General features: G+C 41.4%; 1 protein-coding gene and 1 non-coding gene across 2 annotated transcripts in view; both read right to left on the reverse strand.

Moving 5' to 3' along the window:
- htt (huntingtin) overlaps positions 1-15,634 on the reverse strand; it is a 40,670-nt gene that overhangs the window by 14,653 nt on the left and 10,383 nt on the right. Inside the window, exons 13-44 of the mRNA XM_084715876.1 lie at positions 13,953-14,079; positions 13,746-13,861; positions 13,533-13,644; positions 12,602-12,739; positions 12,104-12,262; positions 11,911-12,008; positions 11,688-11,827; positions 11,392-11,455; positions 11,169-11,269; positions 10,845-10,991; positions 10,478-10,598; positions 10,207-10,352; positions 9,821-10,008; positions 9,425-9,648; positions 9,193-9,319; positions 8,973-9,097; positions 8,743-8,853; positions 7,919-7,996; positions 7,160-7,383; positions 6,973-7,051; positions 6,094-6,255; positions 5,945-6,000; positions 5,490-5,638; positions 5,189-5,325; positions 4,826-4,942; positions 4,572-4,694; positions 3,296-3,555; positions 3,013-3,155; positions 1,868-2,096; positions 1,430-1,571; positions 714-893; positions 166-342 (exon numbers count right to left, since the gene is read on the reverse strand). Coding sequence (XP_084572002.1) covers positions 166-342; positions 714-893; positions 1,430-1,571; positions 1,868-2,096; positions 3,013-3,155; positions 3,296-3,555; positions 4,572-4,694; positions 4,826-4,942; positions 5,189-5,325; positions 5,490-5,638; positions 5,945-6,000; positions 6,094-6,255; positions 6,973-7,051; positions 7,160-7,383; positions 7,919-7,996; positions 8,743-8,853; positions 8,973-9,097; positions 9,193-9,319; positions 9,425-9,648; positions 9,821-10,008; positions 10,207-10,352; positions 10,478-10,598; positions 10,845-10,991; positions 11,169-11,269; positions 11,392-11,455; positions 11,688-11,827; positions 11,911-12,008; positions 12,104-12,262; positions 12,602-12,739; positions 13,533-13,644; positions 13,746-13,861; positions 13,953-14,079 — 4,500 coding nt within the window. The remainder of the gene's footprint in view (positions 1-165; positions 343-713; positions 894-1,429; positions 1,572-1,867; positions 2,097-3,012; positions 3,156-3,295; positions 3,556-4,571; positions 4,695-4,825; positions 4,943-5,188; positions 5,326-5,489; positions 5,639-5,944; positions 6,001-6,093; positions 6,256-6,972; positions 7,052-7,159; positions 7,384-7,918; positions 7,997-8,742; positions 8,854-8,972; positions 9,098-9,192; positions 9,320-9,424; positions 9,649-9,820; positions 10,009-10,206; positions 10,353-10,477; positions 10,599-10,844; positions 10,992-11,168; positions 11,270-11,391; positions 11,456-11,687; positions 11,828-11,910; positions 12,009-12,103; positions 12,263-12,601; positions 12,740-13,532; positions 13,645-13,745; positions 13,862-13,952; positions 14,080-15,634) is intronic.
- LOC146330353 (small Cajal body-specific RNA 14) lies at positions 7,718-7,847 on the reverse strand. The gene has a single exon (XR_014769886.1).

A 15,634-nucleotide genomic window follows, 5' to 3' on the forward strand; every position in this document is an offset into this window, starting at 1 on the left:
CACAGATAGAGACAAAGTTGGCATCTGAAAAGGTTTATCTACTTGTATCAAAGTATTCATAAGAGCTCCCTATTTGTATGATGCTAAAAATGAATTTATCACAAGTTCAACTTACAGGCAAACTCTCGTGTGACAAGAAAATACAAACCCATACATGAGCCGTACCTGAAGTGTCTCAGCCAGCAGCATCTCCACCCTGCGACACGCCAGTGTGTCCACCATGCGAGCCAAAACCCTGAAGGGTGTGCTGAGCAGCTTGTCCACATAGAGCATCAACAGGGAGCCAGACTGACTCAGGTGGATGCCCTCCAAACACTGCAGAGTCTTCTTCAACATGGTAGGCTGCAAAGGAGGAGAGGATTCAGTTAGGAAGGCAGAAAAGGGAAGACAGCAGGAGAGCAAGGAGAGAGGGAGGTGAAGAGGAAGGGCAGTGAGGGAAGAGAGAAGACAAGGGAGAAGTTAAAGTTATACCAGTGATGATAAACTGGGAGGCCTAATGAAAATATCGAATTGTGAAAAGGACAAGATAGAAAAAAAACGGTGCATTTCCAGTAGCAAGGAGAAAAGAAGTAAAGACTCAGAGGGAGTGAGCTAAAGAAGAAATTATTTATTTGAAGCATTGAATGTTTTTTTTTTTAAATACGCTTCATAAATAAAACTGACTTGAGTAATGAGGTATATGGAAAAAGAAAGCTAAAGGGGTGTAAGCTTACAGTGGTTAGGTTGTCACAACGGGACTGTATGGCCTGGATGAAAAGACCACTTGCAGCTGAGTTGCGGTGCACAGCGCTGATGAAATCTTGCACTGGAGGCTCATGGGAAAGGTTGATGAGGTCACGCACATGGTTGACAATCAGCCAAGTCAGATGCTCAGAGTCATGGAGGTTCTGGCACTATAGATGTGAGGAAAAAATATATATTACAATTAATTTTGATGGCAATTATTCTGCATTATTCCTTTATTTATAACGGTTATCTCTTTCCCCGCCAGCATTTTTTATTAAAGTTGCCAGCATTTTTGACAACACCCACACCCACAAAATATTCAGTTCTATGAATATGTTAATATGGTATATATCAAAAGAAAGAACTTCTAGTTTCAGACACAAAAAAGTTTTGTTCTAGCTTCATTCATTATTGTTTTTATAAGCACTTGAATGTTGCATTGAAAAAAATCCACTTTTCAGCCAAAAACAGAGAAAACGTTCTTGTGAAAGAGATGTTTGTACGTAGAAAGAGATGGTTGTAAGTAGAACATCAACTTCACCCTAGCCCTGCCCGTAACACTGTCAGAGTGACAATTTTTTGTCAGATGACGTGTCACAGTGTCCCCTACATCAGTGGCAGGGAAGCGTTACGACTTCAAGGACAAGATATCTTGTCAATGGTGGGTAAAGAGTTAAAAATGTTGGCTGCGATATGGTCTCACCACATAGTCACAGAAGAGGATGAGGGCTCCCCTGCGTACGATCTCTCTGTTGACCATGGCTAACCGAGTCTCAGGCTTGTCCTCTTCTCCTTCCCCTGAGGAGTGAGGGCTCAGCAGCTTTGTGCATGAGAGGCTATGTCTCCTGGATGAAGGGTAGAGACAAGTACATTGTCACAAGATACAGAGCTGTGTTAAAGTTCTAACAGGAGTTAGATTTTGGACAACTTGTTGTGCTACAAATTGATCTTACAAATTAAATTAAACAGCTTTTAAATAAAAAGGGAGTCAGATCCAGAACATCTCTAACTTGGGTCCCTTTAATCTTATCCTGACTTCTTCCATTTTGGGAGTGTTTTCCCTGTCAACTAAAGAGTTTGTAATTAAAATCTACACAAATAATCTTGGCATTGAGGGGTCACTCACACGATCAGTTCTTACCTGGGTGTCTGGTGCACCTCAGCCCACCAGGAGTAGTTGGTGTAGTTGATGATGAGGAGCACCTGGCACCACAGCAGCACCAGGGAGGGGTGGGTGGTGATCAGGCACTGCACCATGCTGTTCAGCCCCTCTAAGGGGTAAAACAGGCCGGCCTCAATGCAAGTCTGTCCACCACCACTCTCACCCTTGAGGAGGCGGCTAGCTGCAGCTGTGATCCTGCGAAACATTCCTAGAAAGAAAAAGTACAGCAAAAGATGGAAAAGACTGTCAAGAAAAACTCATCCATTTAAAGTGCATTCATTTCATTGAGAATCATCCAATTTACTGAGCATTTATTGTAAAGAAATCACACGTGTTCTTACAACATGTGATAGTTCGTATTATTTGAAGTGAAGCATATGAGGTAGTCTGTACATTACATAGACTAGATAGTGACCGACATGCCTCCAGTTTGGAGATGCAGCAGGGGTACTGGTGTAGGGAGCTAAGCAGTGTACTGCCATGGACAGGATCAACAGAAAAACGTATTTTAGACACCTAAAAAATATCTTTTTACTGCTTTACTTCATTGTCAGACAACCTTTCTGACAGGAAACTGCTGTTAAATAAGACAAATATCACCACTCCATTAGCAGAAAAATCTGTAATTTTACCTCACAGAACACACAAGCTGTTGGTCTCTCGGTTACCTTGTGTCATTATTTAACTTCAGCCTTTTAAAAATTATGTTTTAAATTTACTGAAGTCACACATTAATACAAAAATGAACAGATGGTGGTAGTGGTAGACCAGTAACTCCCATGTTCTGTCCCAAGGTAAAATGACTGATTTTACCTAAGGAGAGGAGAAGGAGAGCGAGATTTGTGGTTTCCAGTTTGAGAAGGCTGGATGACAGCATGGTAAAGTGGATAAAATATTCTAAATACAGCACTTAAACATTGTTGTTGACCCCATCCACATCAGTTCATTGCTTATCTTACATGCTGGTATTCCTTTCTGCTTCTCCAAACTGGCAGCACATCCAACACCATCTATTGTAGATGATAAACTGAGTATTGATGAAATACCTTACACAACCCCGCATCAAATGATCTGAAAAATCCCTTTGAGAAACAAAAAAGACAAAAGAAATGATATAAGCTCACCACTTTTGAAGACATGTATGAGACACATAAGCAGTGTGCCCAGCTGCTGGCAGTAGAAGGTGTGTTGCTGCTCTGTAATGTCTACTTTAACCTGTCTGGAGGAAATGTCATCCAGCAACACTCCTACCAGCTGGAGCAGAAACCTGGAAGGAGGGAATGGAGGATTGATTAAAAAAAAAAGAAAAAAGAAAAGAAAAGAAGAAAAATAGCAGTTGCAAAAAAGCAGGGATCGAGTAGAAACACCCTTCAATCCTTGAGAAACCTCAGTCCCACACTGACTAACCTGGCAAAGGTTTCCTCAGGCAGCGCTTTCTGTGCCTCACCATTGGCTTCCTGATTACTAAGTGTGTCAGCAGCAGGTGGATCATTTGGGGATGGGCTCTGCTGATGGAGGCGACGGATTGTGTGGCAGGACAGAAGATGTGGGGAGAGAGAGAGTTCATGGACCCGGGACAGGACAATGTCCTCAGTGGACTGGGAGATGAGCACCCTGAGTACCGCCAGGATCCCGGACACCCACAGCTGGACTGTGGCTACTGATGCCTGGAGGAGCGACGTTAGAGATAATTTTAATAAGCTATATATATTTTTTTAAAAATATTTAGTCTTAGTCTTTAGTTCTCTGTCAAACGTAACAGTTTCAAAAAATCTAAATCAACCTCCACCTGTTTCTTTAGTCAGATTTTAGTTGACTAAAAGGCTGAGCATTTTAAACTTATCTCCAAGGAAACTATTTTAGTCTATCTAATTTAATCTGATGATTAAAAAGACTAAAATGTAACCAGTGTTTTTAACATTTTAGGGTCTAGACAAAACCAATAGCTTTTTTGTCATACTAGTCAAAATTAATTTCACATAAGATTTTATCTTATGTTCCACATTTCGTTAACCTACTTCAATTTATTTGTGGTGTGGTTCTTAATGTGCCTCTTCAGGTTTGTGGTCTTCTTTCATTGTACCTGCTATTTTATGGCTACATCGCCTTCTGATAAAGCAATTTATTTGTTTTTTTTCTTCTTCAGCCTCACTGTAACAAAATGAGCCCAAGTATCACCTTGTTTCTTTCTCCCAAACCCTATTGTTCTCATCATTAACTTCAACTGGCTTTCTGTAAAACAGTTTGTGTAAGTTACTGCAAGTCCTGACTGTCTCATTGTGTGCTGCCGGTGACGTCCCAACATGGTGCGCTTACACGAAAAACTGGTGGACATGGCAAATTAAAAAAAAATGCTGTATTGGTGAAAAAAGTAGTAACAATTATCTTGTATCCATTTATTTTGTTACAAAAGTAAAGTTTTGTTTAAGTTTTTATTTTTTAAACTACAATTTAGTCTCTTTAAGGATGTCTGTGGTGTTGTCATCGTCTCTTAGTCATAGGAAAAAAGGTTGACTAACATATTTTGTCATGGTTTTAAAGAAATTAACACTAATTTCAAGTCAAAAATGTGCATTTTTGAAATCACTTCACAAAAAGCAGACATGTTAACATTCACTGGACAGGCAAAGCTAAAGTCTGTCCAAATCTTTTGAATTTTCAGGAATCAGATGAGATGTCTCACCATGGTGACCGGAGTGGTGAACATGCTTTTCAGCAACATGTCTACAGGTCTGAGAGACGAGGGCGCCACCGTCTCAAACAGAGTATTCAACACGCCCAGCGCCTCCGGAGAGTCCAGGTGCATCTACGAGGACACAACATGCAAATATATTTATTGTCTGTGAACATGTTGATATACTGTACAACAGCTTGATTTGAATTTCCAGGTGAAAGAGGAGACCAATCAAACAAGAGCATCTGTATGCATTTTAATACCTGCTGCTTGGCAATCATGGGAAGTATAACGTCAGCAATCTGTCTGGACAGTCTCTTCCATTTGTCTTCATTCTCTTTGTGGCACTGCTGCAGCACAAGGATGAACATCTCCAACACCTGCAGCACACATGCCAAAGCAAATGTTAGGGAAGAGAAAAAGAGTGGCTGGAATGTGATAAGCATGCAGGACAAAAAAGAAAGAACTGATGTCTTTTTAAATCTTTCTTAGACATTTTTTTTTTACTTTGGTACTTTCAAAACTATTACGCTACTGCTATATTGTTTGAAACGTGGTATTGAAAAAGTGTTGTTACTTTTGACAACCTTAATGCAATGTCTGTTTGAATCAATCTATGACTGTACCTGATGATACTGCACAAGTCTGAGCAGCATGGAGACCACCACTTCTTTCTGCGTGTCCAGCTCCTTGCCTGCGTCTGCTTTGTTTGAGCCCCTCAATACAAACAGATCATGGACTATTGGCTGCAGGGCTGGAATGGCTGTGGAGGAAGGAGGAGAGTGAAATTAAATTAATTTGACTCAATATCTATGCTTTTTTTTATGATTCTGTTCTGTATTCTGATCTGTTGATTATCACTGTCCCTCAAACAGACAAACATCAGGAATCAGTGAATGAAGTGTGTATTGCTCGTGTTGCTCTCACCATGAGTGACAGCTTTCCTGCCGCTCGCCATGATGCCATCACAAAGTTGGATGATCTTGGGGATGCTGATTATCTGCTTGGAGTGGTATCGCTCATAAGACAGCAGCACCAGGAAGAAAAAGATGTTGGGAATGATCGCCTCTGAATCTCTGTGGCAGAATTAAAACAGGTATAGTTTATGTTTATTTTATTCAAGAAGGGAAAATGCAGAATAATTAAATAAGTAAATGTGTCAGATTTAGCCATAAAGGCTAATTTTCATCTGTAGTCCCTGGCAGGTTGATGGTATATAAATAAAACATTTAAAAAGGAAGGGCAATGGAATAGTTAAAATAATATAAACGGAAGCAAAACACATGCAAAAAGAATCATGAACTACACAGAGGCCCAAGACATATGAGTTTCTATGAAAATATCACAATATACTGTTCTTTTACAGGACAAAGAAAGCTTACCTGAACTGTCCCACTTCAATATACTCAAACTGCTTCAGGACAAAACCTATGAACACCTGAAAAATGGAAAATATCTAACTTAGTAAGCTGTACTCCACAAAGTGAAGATGAGGTCAAGCAAAAGAATTGTGTGTGTTTTTTAATCTAACCTGATCTGAATCTAGCAGACAGTAGTTGACCCTGAGCTGCACAAGTTGGGCAAGGAGGTCTAGCACTTGTCTCTGCAGGGCCACAGAGGTGCTGGTAGTGTACTGCTTCAATGCTTTGATCACCAGCGGCTCAAATAGACGAATGTGATTGTGGATGGCGTTCTGGAGAAACAAAGATAAAGCCACAGCTTTAAGAACAGCAGCACAGAAGGCAGCAACAAAAATCCCACTATAAAAAAATGGTGTCTTAATCTATGACATATTTTTTAAAAATGACAAATTAATAATACATAATTTTTTTGTAGTGGTATTTATCCATCTAAATTGTTTTGGCATAAGTTGCTGACTTTTGGAATATCAGTCATATACATCTCTGCTTTCACTAAAATGTAATGGAACTTGTGGTGCTCAAAGTGAGACAAAAATATATTTAAAAACTCAACATGAATGTCTCTTTCTAATCATGACCAAGTTGCTCAAGATAATACGCAGGCCTTGCTGCAAGTTTAATGTAAGAACTATTTTTTTCCATTTAACTACATCTGCCAACCTCTACTCAGGAAGAAGAGGATATAGCTCAGCTGAAGAGGATGCCATTAATGTTTACACTGAGTAACCGGTTCATGTTTTCTAGAAACAGATGTGGCTTTTGAGGGTCTTTTTGGTGTATTGAGCACCTCAAGCTGAGAACCATCTGGTTACATTATATTTAAGAGAGGGCCAACATCTCTACGGCTGATATTTCCAGATCTCTGCAACTCACACCAAAACAATCTAGATAGCTAAATAGATCTACAGATATGAGCAAAAATGTATTCCGGATTTTCAGGTCAAGTTTCCCTTCAACCTGGAAAAAGTTGTAGAACAATGCAAATTTACCTTGTCTCCTCTGTGGCGTGTTGCATTTGCGATGTTGGACCTCAGCTGGTTGGAAGCCTTTTGCATTACATCAAACCATCTATAAGTGGAAAAGCAGGTTATGCAACGTTCTACCTGTATTTATCTGGAATCATGTCTGTTCATGCACATGAATACCAGTATCAATCTGTGTGCTGCTAGAACTTACCCAGAAGTGTCCTGCTCCTGTTCAGCCTGCACCATGTTACGGAGACTAGCATCTGCGAGAGCCTGAGTGAAGTGAGTGTATGGTGCCATGAAGCAGTAGTGGTAGAGGCCTGGTCGGAGGCTGGACGAGCCAAGACGGAGAGCCTTGCCCTGGGAACGGCTGGGTCCACTCAGGACGCCCTCATACTGAGAGGCCAGGTTTGTGCCAAACAGGGTCTTCAACAGCTAAAGAGAGAGATCTTCAGTTGTTAAAAGAAGCAATAGTTTGGAGTCCATGTTTGTTTATATGTGTTTTATTTTCACACCATCTTTTCAAAATAAACTAGAGCCATCAAAGAAATTAATCCTATTTCTGTTCTACAAGATGTTTATGTAAAACAACAACTGTACAAACTATATTCACTGTTATGCAAAGCAGATAATTGCAGTATCCTTTGCGTTTCGCAGCGCTGATCCCATCTAGCTTCTCTAACAGTTAGGGAATTGTTTATGTCTAAAAAGGCCCATGCAAGATGGCTTCCAGCTGGTATATTACTGTGTGTGAATGTGTGTGTATGAAGATGTATGGAACCATCGCACAGGGAGACCAATGCCTTTACAGGCCCTGTCGGCAGGAACCAGCCTCACTCTGTGTGGAGTCGCACCGGTTGCAGCACACTGCTCAGTGCAGGAACCATAAAGACTGCCACACACGCAATAAATGTGGCACATCAAGGACTAAAAAAATCTACAATCAGCAACATAAACACAGATTACTGACCTGTTGTACACAAACAGTAGCCATGGTTGGCTCTCTGGAGAAGCAGGACTTTAGGTAGCCCAAGATTTCCTCCACACACTGACAAAAAAAAAAGTACATAATTTTATTGTATTGATTAATTACAGTTAGGACCTACGTTCACATGGACCCTAATATTCCACTAATAATTGGAATAATAGTCAATCAAAATAAAAAACAACTTGTGTAACAACCTCAATCAGAGGAGAGTGGAAGGAGAGAATTTTCAGTTGGTTGAGAAGGGTGGTAAAAACCATTGATAATCCACCCAAAGGAAAAATATTAACACCTTATAACAATGCAGACACTTAATCTGCTCTGTCTGCGCATTTGCCCTACATTATGTTAAGTGAACAAGTTTCTTAATGAGCTGTAAAATCGTACTGTCCCCTTGTTTAAACATTGCAGGAGACGCGTGTCCTGCTGAGATTGATGTTAAATTAGAAAAAACAAGAAAAGAGAAAATATTTTTCCCAGGACACGATGTAGGTCCATCTTGAAATGTGCATTAACAAAAATGACCACTTCTTCTGCTTCACAGTGAGTGGTCTTAATCAATCATTTTATTTAGTCCACGTAAACAGTTGAGTGGGAATCTGTAATCAGAGCTATTTCAATCAGGGTTTAAGAAATATTGTCTTGAAATAGTGCAGCCAATGTAAAGAATGGTTTTACATTGGCATATATGAATTAAACAAAATGACTTCATTTTCTTTCCTTCCAGTCATCCAGACCCTCCTCCTTTCTGCTCCCACAAATATATATAAACAATGTCCGATTTCCAATAGAGCTGATGTCATTCTTACCTTGCTGATGTCGTGTAGTGTGGCCAGCTCCAGGAGCTGAGACAAAACATCTAGAGTGGCACGCAGGAATCCTCCAAATTTCTCCTGGCTACTGTGGAGGTCCAGCGTCACCTACAGTAGGAGATAAACAAAATTAACACCAATCCCCAATTTAGGCTACTAAAATTTGTAAAAAAAAAAAAACTTTTCTATTAAAACAAAAGTAGTATAAAATGACTGTGGGTTCTGACCTTGTAGTTGGCATGTGTAGCTTTGAGGACATCATAGAGTTTGAGGTAGGGCGGCAGGTGGTAGAAGCTGCCAAGGGTGGTCGATTTGTTTATGGCTGTTGACCCTGTGCTGTCTGTGGGCCTGCCTGCTCACAAAATGTACAACATTAAACTTACTAAATACTTACAGACCACCTCCGAGAGATTAACTGTGTTAATGTGTGGTCAGGTGTGCATGTACCTGTGTTGACCTCATTGCCTTTCTTTGGGCTCATAGGGGCAGCGCTGGGCTCAGCACCCTCCTTCTCCTTGCCTTTTCTCCGGATGGGACTGAGGGAGGGGGTGTTGCTCAAGGACGGGAGGGTGGCCTAAAATGTAGGGAACAAAATACAAGATGTGATTTCAACACAATATGCAGATAAATGGCAATAAAATTTGGCCGAGCAAATGAGAAAAAGACTCTGAACAATTGCCTTCACTGCTGGTCCAGGTGGCGTGTCATCCAGCACATGCGCACAGATGTTGAGGACTTTTAGTAGGTGGGAGAAGAGCTGCTCCACCATGGTCACTAGGGAGCGCTCTGACAGCCCTGCCCATGGTTCCTCCATCTTATTTGGGCCTCCACTAGTGTTTGTGCTGCCGCTGCTGCCTTCATCCTCTCCAGCCCAGGGGTTACGCATGCATTTTGGAGCAACAGCTGGGAACACGATTAAGAGCCTGGTTAATTACGTAAGTATAAATAATAGGGATGTCACAATTTCAATATTAAATGGAAAATCAAATCGAATCTTGACCTTAAAGTCACCTAGTGGTGTCCTTGCAAATAAATGAATATCATGGTCAAGGAAAATTGTATGCATATTACCCACCAGCAAGCAGATTGCCAGAAAGCAAAAGTGCATCCTGGTGTGCAGAAAGATCGAGAGGAAACCAGGCAGATGAGAGTAAGGAGAGGACCATGTTGGCCATTCCCACTGTCAGAGTCCTGCGCTCAGCATCTGGTGCAGAAGAGGACGAGGTGGTTGAAGACGCTGGAGCACTGCTGGGCTGTGACACACTGCAGAACAGAGGGATAAGGTAGAAGTAATCAGGTGTGTGTGTGTGTAGGTGTGTGTAGGTGTGTGTGTGTGTGTGTGTGTAGAGAAAGAAGAATTGATATGAAGAGTAAGAGCAGTGTGATGTCGGGCATGAAATTGTGTGGCAGATTATTCAACAAGGAAATGTACAGGTACAGGGAGAGAGAGGGTACACAAACCTGAGCGCCCTGCCCCTGCTGCGGTTGAGACTAGATCGTGAAGAAAAGCTGCTATTGGAGCTAACGTAGCCGCAGTGCCAGCCTGTGCTCCAAGTGCACACTGGAAAATTTAAAGCCAGGAGGCACAAAGCTTCACAGCAGCCAAACTGCAGAGAAACAGACAAAGGAAAGGTACAATAACATTTTATGATGTAACCAACAAACATGACAGAAATGTACTGAGCAGCAGGCAAAAAAAGGTAAAAACATTAATGTGTGTCTTTAAGCTCACAGTCAGGGCTCTGGAGGTAGAGGAGGTGAAAGCATGCGAGACGGCAGTAACGACTCTGGACAAATTGTTCTCCAATGTGACATCAGCCACAGTGTTGGACAAGTTGAAGCCTCTGTATGTCCTGAGAGAAAGAAAAGAGCAGAGCTGTGATTTTATCATAAGCTTTGTAGGTGAACCCTTAAATTTTAAAATATTAAAATTTTTATATATATACACATTTTAATCTCATTCAGCGCAGCAATACTATACGTACCATAAAAGAAACAGATTACCCATGATCTTGAGAATAATGTCTTTGCAATAGGACAGCATTGAGAGTGTATTAGATGTGATACCTGTGTGTGTGTGTCTGTCTCTGTCTACATACCTTGTGATTGTGCTGACTGTGAACTGGGAGGGGGGCTGGGCCTCATGCATCAGCAGCTGCAGATAGACTGAACTCTGGTCCCGAGCAATAGCCACTACAGGGTCCACTTGACCCTGGTCACAGTCATAGAACAACCTGGAGACCAACCTGATAGAGAGAGAGGAACAAAGACGTGAGGGAGAGGGTTGGAGGACAATGAGTAGAAACATCAGAAAGACACTTGTGGGAAGACAACAAAATCCAAGTGTGCTCGTTGTCAGTTATGTCCAGTATATACAAGATGTGTGACATAGACAATATAATATGTAAGAAGAGAGAGTGTACCTGCTGACAGCAGAGGCCGCTACGTGCCGGACTCTGGGGTCATCATCTCCCAACAGACGGATGACCACATCATTCAGGACTCGTTCCTGCAGCCGTAGACGCTAGATAGAGAAGATTGTGGATGAATTATGGACCAGGGGCTCAGAAACTCAAAGTTGAAAAAATAAAACAGACTTGCATTGACACAGCAAGACTAGAAGGAAGGAGAGAATGGAGAACTTACCCCAGTGTAGTGATGATCCCCTTTGTGCAAAGTCTCTGTTTTCCTCTCCAGGAAATTAACTAACCTATAAAGGAGGAATGAGTGGATATATTCTAATAGGCAATCACAGTACAATACACAGCAATAAATTAAGAGTTAAGTTATGTTGTCTTTATATATATAAAAAAAAAAAAGTGTATCCAACGGACATTGTTAATGTTCAGGATATAGTGATTTTAAAGTACAGCACACCCTAGAGCGCAAGATGCTTGAGCAATAGCTCCAGTAACACAAAAAAACAAGAAAACTGATCCTACCGGAAGTCCATCTCAGCCAGCGTCTCCAAGAGCTCAGTACGGACAAGCCAATAGGATGAGTCCCTCAGAGCGAGCAGGTCTATCACCAACTGCAGGCCGAGCTCACTCAGCGTGCTACTGCACACAGTCATGATACAGTGCTGAAAAACACAAAAAAAGGTGAGACTCAAAAGCGCACACACAGAGCAGAGATCACCTACACACTCGTACAGATGTGTCTTACCCTAACTGCAGAGCACGCCATCTTGCAGGTGACGGAAGACTCATCTTTCAGAGTTTTCTGGAGCAAAGGTACCAAATCCACCAGGGACAGAGGATTACCTGGAGAGCAACAGGACAGACAGGTGAGAGACAATCAATAAATATTATGTTAGCTCTCAACGTGTCAGGACAGAGACAAACACCCACATACTAACCTGTTGCACTCTGCACACTGGCCAGCCATGTGTGTATGTTGTAACGTGTTTTGGTCAGTGCTGCCTGTATGATGGCTCCACAGAGGATTGCTGTGGCCCCTCTGATCTGGGGGTCCCCATGGTCAATGAGGCCCAGCATGTCACTGATATACTGCTGCTCTGCAAGGGGACAGAGAGAGAGACAGCAGGGTCAAAGACAGTGCTAAAGACACACATATAGTTGTCAATTAATGCAATTTGCAACTGAGTGACGCACACTCAATGCGAGGAAGGAAGCTGTTAAACGTAATTAAATGTGACATGATTTCTGCCATGATTCTGTCATGTCGGATAGATTTTCACCAGCTATGGTGGTTGTTAAAAACTGAAGATATCAACTCACATGATCCCACGTCAGAGACCCCTAGCGGCAAAAATTACATATTGTGCATTTAACACTGACTTATTCATGTGTCACATAATCTAAACAGGATTGTCTTTAATGTTTTATGCACCTACCTTCTACTGGGATGCCGTCCAGCGGCTCCTGGTAGAGGGAATTAAAGAAGGCTTCAGGATGCAGCGCTGCTGCTGCCCCAACACAGCTGACCGCCAGAGCCTTCACACTCACTCGCACTTCTTTGTCAGGGGTCAGACCTGGAAAACACAGCATAGCAAAGATTGATGTGTACACACAATAATGTCAGATGCACCAAGAAACAATAAGCACTGCATTGAGGCTGTGTCTCTAAATCTTGTTCACTGTTTAAAATATAATTCAGTGATAAAGTTCTTATAATTTTTTTTTTTTTATAATAGTTTTGTAACATTAATGTCATCAAAATTCTGACAGAACATTTGCAGTGTTTAAGTTAATTCAAATACAAGCCCCTCATTTCACCCCCCCCCCCAACACACACACACACACACTATGTCCTGAATTTAAGAGATTCACTGATATAGGAATAAAAGAATTATCATATTAATTCAGGTATTATATCCTGTATTTAATTGGACCTCTGTAGTGTCTACCTGATAGGAGCAGTTAATATTCTGAATATAGGACATGGGAGGGATGCAGCCATAACTCTGTTGAACTACAGTTTTCACAAAGAGCATTTGTAGGGAGGGACTCATAGCCATGTCTTGCACAGATCAAAATAACCAATAAATATAACTACAATATTATGGAAAATCAACAGTTTAACAATTGCTCAAACTTGAGCATCTCAAAAAGTGGACTAGCATCACTGGTATTTAGTTACTAGAGGTGTCATGATTCGATTTGACTTTTGACTTTAAGGTCAAGATTCGATTTGATTTTCCACTTAATATTGAAATTGTGACACCCCCATTATTTATACTTACATAATTCTATCTGTAGGCAAATCAGATGGCATGTTTTTAAACACACCTTTCATATATTTTGAGCAGTTTTGTTAACACTCACCATTCTTTTGTCCTGTTAGCAGGAAGGAAGCAGCAAGAAGCCGTACACAGTGCACCAGTGGCTCCACCCCCTGGTCTGTGTAATGTCCAATTGGACCCTTTATCCGCGATGGCTAAGAAGCAGACAATTAAGTTAGAGACAGATGCATAATACTTTTCGCTCTTTTCACCCTCCGGTGTGAAATACTGGCATGATGTTTGTACGTGTCTTTACCTTGTTGTCGGGTTCAGGTTCAGCAGGTTCGTCCTTTGGTATGAAGCGATCCACACTGCTGTCTGAACCCTGCCTGTTGTGACCACGGCCTTCAAAGAGATGAGGCTTGCTCAGAGCTGCACACAGAAACGATGAGCATAATAAAAGCTTTATATCAGCAAGAAGCAGTACAAACCAGTGGTTTTGTTTATATGCACACTAACATACCCAGTGCTGACTGCAAGAATGGTTCTGGGAGTTCTTCTTGGGAGGAGGGTGCTGCTCCTTCATCTTCTTCATCCTGTAGTGTTCCGATCTGCATCCCAGAGTATTGGCTCTCACTGCCATCTAGCACCTTATACACAGAAACACAGAGCAAACATCTCCAGGGGGGAACTAAACTTACTTTACAGAAACACCAAACACAACAAATCTGAAATGCAACCACATGCAGAGGATACCTAAAAACTTCAACTCATTACTGAGTTAGATTTGTTGGATTGAGGACAAAGACACAGTGTAACAAACAACAACTAAAACTGCAAGTCAAACAAACATTCCCCTTTAAACTCTACTGAATCATGCTCTGGTCAACGCAATTTACAGCAAATAAGCTTCACACAGGAAAAAGCACAGGCTGGAGAACTCTACAATTGTGATTGCCACAATCCACCAGAGGAAGAGCAAGCTTTTGATCCAAACTATTCAACTTGGAAATTCCTCTTCGATCAAGGAAGCAAGTGTTTTTTTTATTAGATGAACTACTACTTTTTTGCTTTTATTTCCTTGCATAAAGTACTCTTAATCCAAGAATTTCAAAGATGTTTTTCTCCAGGGTTGGCCCTTCACTGGAACAAAAGCCTGTCACATTCTCTTGAAAAGGTTGAAGGAACAGAAGCCCTTCATGCTTCTACTTTGAACTCTTCACTTCAAGCCATCAAAATGGGATGTTGGGGGTTGCTTGTTTCTACAAAGGTCTTTCAAAAACATCTCATTTTTGAGACAGAACCACTGGAAACGAGGAAAAGAAGAGGGAAGGAAGAGTAGCAAAAAGCAGGGCAAATTCTGTGCATGGGTTGTGACGAACAAGCGAACGAAAAGAGAAAGAAATGAGGAAAGCCAATAGTTTCCAGACAAGCAAGCCCCTCCCCCACTCTGTTCAAAGTGTCCAATTGGCTGACCTTGTCACTAGTGCTAGAGGAGGAGGAGGTGGCATAGAAGGAAGAAGAGGAGGAGAAAGAGAAAGAAGAAGACGAAGAGGAAGCAGTGTAGTCGCTGTCTGTGGCATCGGGCCCCTCAGTGGAAGTTGGTGAGGGTGGGGGCAGCTCAATCACCCGTGGCAATGGAGTGCGTGACTGCGACGGAGTGGGAAGAAGGATGAAGGAGAGGGGGCAAGACCATAGAGGTAGAATTGTTAGAATGGACAATCTCACACCTAAAGGTCTCTCGAGGGTGAGCAGGATAACATGACCTGCCTGCTAAAAACCCAAATGATTAAACCAGGTGTGTGACATCAATATATTTTAAAAGGTGCAGTTTTATTACAAGACACTACCTATACACTAATATGAAATGTGATGATGTGAAAACTGACCATACAAATGCTTTACCAAACCTTTGTTCACAACTGAATATAGAAAAAAAAATGCATGTATGTTAATTCTGTTTAAACCTGGTACTTCTACACAGTTACACAGAAGGATTAGACTCCACTAATATTATTACTATTATACTATTCATAGACTCACTTCTATGTCAGATTATACCCAACATGGACTGTCAGAATTTTTCTGAAGCTCCGATGCCAAAAAAAGTTGACTTTAACACTGTATGACATGAGCTGAAGCTAATGGTTGTCTGTAAGGTAGGATAGAAAAATGAAAGCATTATACTTTGATTTGGGGAAATTA

The sequence above is a fragment of the Lutjanus erythropterus genome, chromosome 3 (assembly GCF_056507025.1).
Source record: "Lutjanus erythropterus isolate fLutEry1 chromosome 3, fLutEry1.hap2, whole genome shotgun sequence".
NCBI lineage: Eukaryota > Metazoa > Chordata > Actinopteri > Lutjaniformes > Lutjanidae > Lutjanus > Lutjanus erythropterus.